This window comes from Saccopteryx leptura, chromosome 6, assembly GCF_036850995.1.
Source record: "Saccopteryx leptura isolate mSacLep1 chromosome 6, mSacLep1_pri_phased_curated, whole genome shotgun sequence".
NCBI lineage: Eukaryota > Metazoa > Chordata > Mammalia > Chiroptera > Emballonuridae > Saccopteryx > Saccopteryx leptura.
The window spans coordinates 190,977,082-190,983,362 of NC_089508.1; the positions used below are offsets into that span (position 1 = coordinate 190,977,082).

Sequence of the window (6,281 nt, forward strand, 5' to 3'; positions counted from 1 at the left end):
GGGTCCGGACCCCGGAGGGGGAGGGCCTGCACACACCAGGCCCCGCCATTCCCAGCCCGAGGCCCCTGACCTTGCCCTCTCCCTTGCCAATCCCCCCTCCCCCCTCTGCAGGGGCCACCAAGGACATGGGGAAGATGCTGGGCGGGGAGGAGGAGAAGGACCCCGACGCGCAGAAGAAAGAGGAGGAGCGGCAGGAGGCGCTGCGGCAGCAGGAGGAGGAGCGCAAGGCCAAGCATGCGCGCATGGAGGCCGAGCGCGAGAAGGTCCGGCAGCAGATCCGCGACAAGGTCAGCACCGCCCGCCCGCCCACGCGAGCGTAGGAGGCACAGGGGTGCGGTGGGGCCCCAAGCCCCCGCCTCCGCCTCCAAGGAATCCCAGCTCCGACCTTAGAGCTCTGAACCTCAATATTCTCACCACAAAGATGGGTGTCACAGGCGCACCTCCCTCAAGGATCTCTGGGGGTTACATGAAATAATGCACAGAAGTGCTCCCTGGTGTTCGCTGCTGTGGGCCTGCAATCTCCTACCCGAAACCCTGGAGACCACATGGGCTTAGAACCCAGAATTTGGGGATTTCTGAAAAGTACCCCAGTGCCCAGAGCACCGGTTACTGTTCGGTGTCCCTCCCAGTGGGTCTGCAGCTGCCACTCTGTGCCACACAGATCGCCATTGTAATAAACCAAGGCTCTAAGTGGCCTTCCATCAGCTGAAGTCAAGTTTGGTCACCAAAATTCGGGTCCAAACATAACTCAGATCTTGGGGGAATTCGAAAGAGCAGGTATTGATATTAAAGGATACCTCATGGACCGTCTCTCTCTTACTGGGGACAGACGCAATTCTACAAGAAGATGTCCTTATCCCCGTTTTATAGACGAGAGGACTGAGGCAGGCCAGTCGGCATGGCCATGAGGCCAGCTCTCTCCCTGACGGGTTCGTGCTCACATCCGCTCTCTCCCTCCCCCCCCGTCCAGTACGGGCTGAAGAAGAAGGAAGAGAAGGAGGCTGAGGAGAAGGCGGCCCTGGAGCAGCCCTGCGAGGGGAGCCTGACGCGGCCCAAGAAGGCCATCCCGGCCGGCTGCGGGGACGAGGACGAGGAGGAGGAGGAGAGCATCCTGGACACGGTGCTCAAGTACCTGCCCGGGCCGCTGCAGGACATGTTCAAGAAGTAACCAGCCTCCCGCCCCACCCCCCACTCCACCTGTTACTGTTTTCTTTTTCTTTTTGGTTCTTTCTTTTCTTTTGAATCAGTTAAGTCTCAGTTCTGACGGGGAAAACCTGTTGGCCTCTGCCCCCCCGTCCCTGGCCAGGGGCTTGTCCCCTCCACACCCCTTCACACCCCCTTCATCCCAGGGTCGCCAACCCCACCTCACACCTAAGTTGCTTGAAAAAGTGAAGAAAGATCTTCCCCAGCAGGGGGCCCTGTACCCAGTGCGGGAGGCACTGGGGCCTCCTCCAGAAGCCTAAGGTCTGTGCTAGTGTGGTAACCCCCATACATTCCTTCATGCGCCCCACTGCCAGGAGGACCACTGTCCCCAGCCAGCCAAAGTAATGACACATTCCAGCCCTGCCCAGCATGCTGACCTTTGGCCTCTGGTTCCCCGGGGCCTCCAGGCCAGGGCAGGGGCGCTGGGTGGCCTGGCTCTGAGGGAGTCAGGGTGAGCCTGCCCCGCTGAGAGGGCCCCTGCGTTCTGGGGAGAAGGCTGAGGCTCTCCTTCCCGCCCCCTGGCGACGCCCAGCCCAGGAGCACCCATACCACCCCCACCCAAAAGGGTGGAGCCCCTGCCAAGCCAGTCCCTCCACATGGATCCTCTCTGGACTTGAACTCATCTGTGGAGGGGCCCAAGGTGGGGCAGCTCCTCGTTTCCCGCGCCCTCCACTTGGGTCCTGGGGCCTCACTGCCAGTCTGGGCCCAGCCTGCCCAGTCAAGGGGCTACCCAGGACCCCAGAAAACACTAGGAGCCATTGGGCAGCGATGGCCCATGCCATGGGGTCCCCCCATTGGTGCAGCCAAGCTGTCCCCATCCCTGTCCACCCCTCTCCCCCGCCCTGTCCTGTCCACGTGCTTCCAGGACCGCCTGGTCCCCTGGAGGACCCTTCAAACTGAAGCCCCAAGTCTCTGGGGAGAAGCCAGTCCCCACATGACAGAAGGCATCTGTCCACTCATCTCATTGGCCAAGAACAAACTCTCCTCTGGGATGTGGGAACTGGTATTTGCTCCCAAATTGTCAAGGTCAGTCGTGTGATAACCGGGGGCCACGGAGCAATGAGAGAGGAAAGCGTGTGTCCACGCATGCGTGGGTCGGCATGGCAGAGATAACATCAGTAATTACGTGTCCAGAGATTGTACATACAGGTATACGGTGAGAGTATGTGTCTCGTGAGATTGTGTGTGCGTGTCGGAGGTGGTGTGCATGAGCAGAGACTGTGCCGTGTGTGCTAGCCATCTCATGTATGTGGGCGACCTGCATGTGTTAGCTTGTATTTGCATGGTGTTCAACACAGCATGTGTGTCAGGAGTGAGGGTATATGTTCGATGCTCCAGAGTGGGTGTCAGAGTCGTCGGCTGTGCTGAGACTGCGGCGTGCGTGCGTGTGTGTGGCTCTGAGGAGACACTGTGTGCAGACGTGCTCCTGGCGAGGAAGAATATGGGGCAGATACGCCCTCTCGGCCCCAGAACCACTGGTCCCAAGTAGCCACATCCGGCAGGAGACCTTGTCCTTGGCCTGGAGTCCTCCACCCTCGGGGAGTTCCTGCCTGAGGTCTTCAGAAGCCCACTGAGACAAACCCAGGCAGCACCCCAAGAAGCCATGCTGGGCCCCAGCCAGGGCCCACCCCAAGCAGGGGCCAGGGAGGGGGCGACTTGCCTGCCCCTGCCGCCCCTGCCCCAGTGGCCCCAGTTTGCATTCTCTGCAGGTTTTCCATTTTAGTGGATTTATGCTTTCATTTCAGAGAGAGACATGTGTCTTCTCTGTCCGTTTCCAATAGTTAAAGCCATATCAGTTAGACTGCAATACTTTAATGACAAGACAAAACAATCCATATGTTTAGGGAACCAGAAAAGTCCCCTGGTCTGTCCCTTCTCTGGGGAGCAGGGCCCGAGCAGCTCTAGCTCCCCGGACTGCTCCCCCGCCCCCGCCCCCACCCCTGTGCCCGAGTCCTGCCCCCCACGGGGCCCGTGTCTGTGCCTGTGTCTGTGATGGGGAGCCACCTCGCACCCCTGTTGTCTGCGTGTCTGTTATCCTGGGCAGGATGGTCATTCTCTGGAGCCCTGGGGTCCTGGAGCAGACATAGGCAGGGCCAGCCCGCGAGCTCCAGGCCTCCCCAGACCTTGTGTGTGAGTCACAGGGTCCCTCGTGTGGACCCCAAGTGTTCAGAAAGGTCTCTCCCTTGACAGGTGCCCACAGACCTTAAAGGCGGGGACAGGGCACAGAGCATGCTAGATGGCCAGTGGAGACGGAGGTCTGGGGGGCTGCAGATGAGCAGGGGACCCAGCCATACACGATGTCCCAGGTGGACCTGAGGGACCCCAGACCCTCAGAGAGCATCCCTGGAGGTCTCTGAAGCCCCTCTACCTCCAGAGCGGGCGCAGGGCCCTTCCCACACGCTAGTGCTGGCTAGCTCAGTGGGTGCACCTCCCAGACGCCTGCAGCCTGCTCCCAGGAGCAGGACTGGGGGTCCTCTGGGAGGGAGGAGGAAGCAGGAGGAGAATTTCAGCCTGGGGCGTTCCTGGCTGTAACCACTGCCAGGTGATCACTCTTGGGTTCAGGGGAACATGCAGACTCTCATTCCTGACACAGAGCTGACTCTGCAGAACAGACAGTGAGCAGCACACTCGGGGGGGGGGGGGGGGGGACAGAATGGGGGGGGGCACTAGCAGAGCAGGGATAATCACACGATGTGCCTGGGACGGGAGGTGCGTGTGGCCCACTGGATGGAAGGGGGTGAGTGTGTCACACACAGATGGGGCAGTGTGCATGTGACACACTTGGAAGACAGGGACAAGGAGGGAAAGGCCCCAGAATTCAGCACACACACTCACACATGTATGTGGGAGCCACCCCCAGCTACAGCAATAGGAAGACCAGTTGTACATGGTGAGAGCAGAACAAGATGCAGGGGCGGGCGCCCCGCCCGAGTGGGCGCACGTGCTCACCAAGGAGGGCCCCCGCCAGAGAGAAGGGTCCGGGCCTCTGCTCTCTGGGTCGGCCGTGCTGGGCACTTGAAACAGGTGAGCGTGTGGACATCCTCCACTCCGGAAAGCTCCGGAAAGCTCCTGGAAGGTGTCCTTACCAGCAGAGTTATGTGGGGTCTCCTCCAAACACAAGCAGGAAGTCAAGAGACCCTCCCAGGTGGGTGGGTGGAGGGATGGATGGGTGGATATGTAAATCGACAAACAGATATAAAAGGGAGAAAGAAGGAAGGAAGGAAGAAGCAGGAAGAGACAGAGAACAGAAGTAGTTCAGCCCAGGGCCCTAATGTGGGCAAAGAAGCCACCCCAAAGACTGGTGGCGGGAGTGAAATGGGGCAGACCCCCAGCCTCAAGAGCCCCTGGCACCCAGCTGGCGGGGCTGCCGACCCCTGGCACCCAACTGCTCCCTCCTTCCAGGGTCCCACAGGCCCTTGATGGCGTGGGGTGGGGGGCTGGGGTCCGACTGGCTCGGATGAGGGGCTGTCTCCCAGGCCTGAGGACAGGCCTCCTGCCGTGTCCCCTGCCCCCCTCCGCACTCCTCTCCGGGGGGATGGGAAGTGCTCGCGCTAGCCCTGGGGCACAGCTAGGGGGTCCCGGTGAGACCCAGGGGAGGACGACCATCCTGCTGGGCGGGGGCACCCTTTTCCCACATCTGTGCTGTGTCCTTGTTGCTCCGCTTCCTCTAAATGTGTCAGTGCCTGGGGGAGGGGAGGGGCACCCCTCATGCCCCCCTGAACCTGACCAAAAGCCATGGCTGTTGCTCCCCCTTTGTATGACGCAGATGCTAACGTGTACCAACCCAACCGTGACAACAGAGAAAAGACCTTGTACAGCATCTCCAGGTCTGTCTGTCCTCCTCTGTCTGTCAGAACCACCAGGGCGACACGGGACACCGGCTAACATGGGGGGGGGGCTGGCCCAGGATGCTCAAGAGGCTGCAGAAAACCATCAGTTTTATCCTCGCTTCTAGTCGGGACACTGTGGAAATGACCCCCCAAATCAACCCAGACCTCAGTGTGGGCTGGGCCCAGAGCTTCAGGGCCGCTCAAGTCCCGCCCTTCACAGCCACTGTCCAGCCTCAGGAACTGGTGGTAAAGCCTGGTCACAACACCTCACACCCCATCTCTGGCCACCCCAAGTTCCTCGGGTGCGGCATCCGGCATAGAGCCAGGTCACAGGAGTGGACAAGAGCTGTTATTGGTCATCCCACCAACACTGATGGAGTTCTGACTCTGCCAGCAGCAGGAGGTTGGGGACACAGAAAGGACACCACCTGTCACTGCGCCTGGGCAGAGGCTCCCAGGCCTTGCCGAGGAATCAGGACCCATCCGTCTTCAGCAGCCCGCCACTGCTACCCTGCCCTCAGCAAGGCCTCCGCTTCCTTCTGCCCAGTGGGCACCTCCCACTCTCCACCCACGGGTCTCTGCCTCTCCCCTCCCACTCACCCTCTCCCCAACACCCACCCTGCCAAGAAAACTCACCCCAAACAACACAAACTGAACCCCATCACTCCCCTGCCCAATCCCCAGTACCCATCACGGCCCGAAGAGTGACATCAAGATTGTCAAAATGGCCTCGTCTGGTACGACCCCAACCGGCTAGGTCAGACCCACACCCAACTCCATGCTCCACGCACCCGTGTACATGCCACGCCGTTTCATGCTCACATGTTCTGTCCCCCACCTGGCGCACTCCTCCAAAGTCTCAAGACCCCGACTCACCCCCGTCTCAGCGGCCACAGCAGGGTCTGTGGCTGCGCTCACACAGTACAGAGCTGTGGCTGGGTACCAGTGCCGTGTTTGCTGGTGGGCTCTCTCCCCTGGAACACTGGGCTAGAAGAAGCCACAGCAGGGTCTGTGCTCACACAATGCAGAGCTGTGGCTGGGTACCGGTGCCGTGTTTGCAGGTGGGCTCTCTCCCCTGGAACACTGGGCTAGAAGAAGCCACAGCAGGGTCTGTGCTCACACAGTGCAGAGCTGTGGCTGGGTACCGGGGCCGTGTTTGCTGGTGGGCTCTCTCCCCTGGAAGACTGGGCTAGAAGAAGCCACAGCAGGGTCTGTGCTCACACAGTGCAGAGCTGTGGCTGGGTACCG

At 60.7% G+C, this 6,281-nt stretch overlaps 1 protein-coding gene across 3 annotated transcripts in view; it reads left to right on the forward strand.

The window, feature by feature from the left end:
• Positions 1-5,025, forward strand: part of CPLX2 (complexin 2) — a 69,486-nt gene extending 64,461 nt beyond the window's left edge. For all 3 annotated transcript variants that reach the window (XM_066342446.1, XM_066342445.1, XM_066342447.1), the window contains 2 exons: positions 112-287; positions 971-5,025. In XM_066342446.1, coding sequence (XP_066198543.1) covers positions 112-287; positions 971-1,168 — 374 coding nt within the window. In that variant the 3' untranslated portion in view covers positions 1,169-5,025. The remainder of the gene's footprint in view (positions 1-111; positions 288-970) is intronic.
• The last annotated feature ends 1,256 nt before the right edge of the window (positions 5,026-6,281 follow it).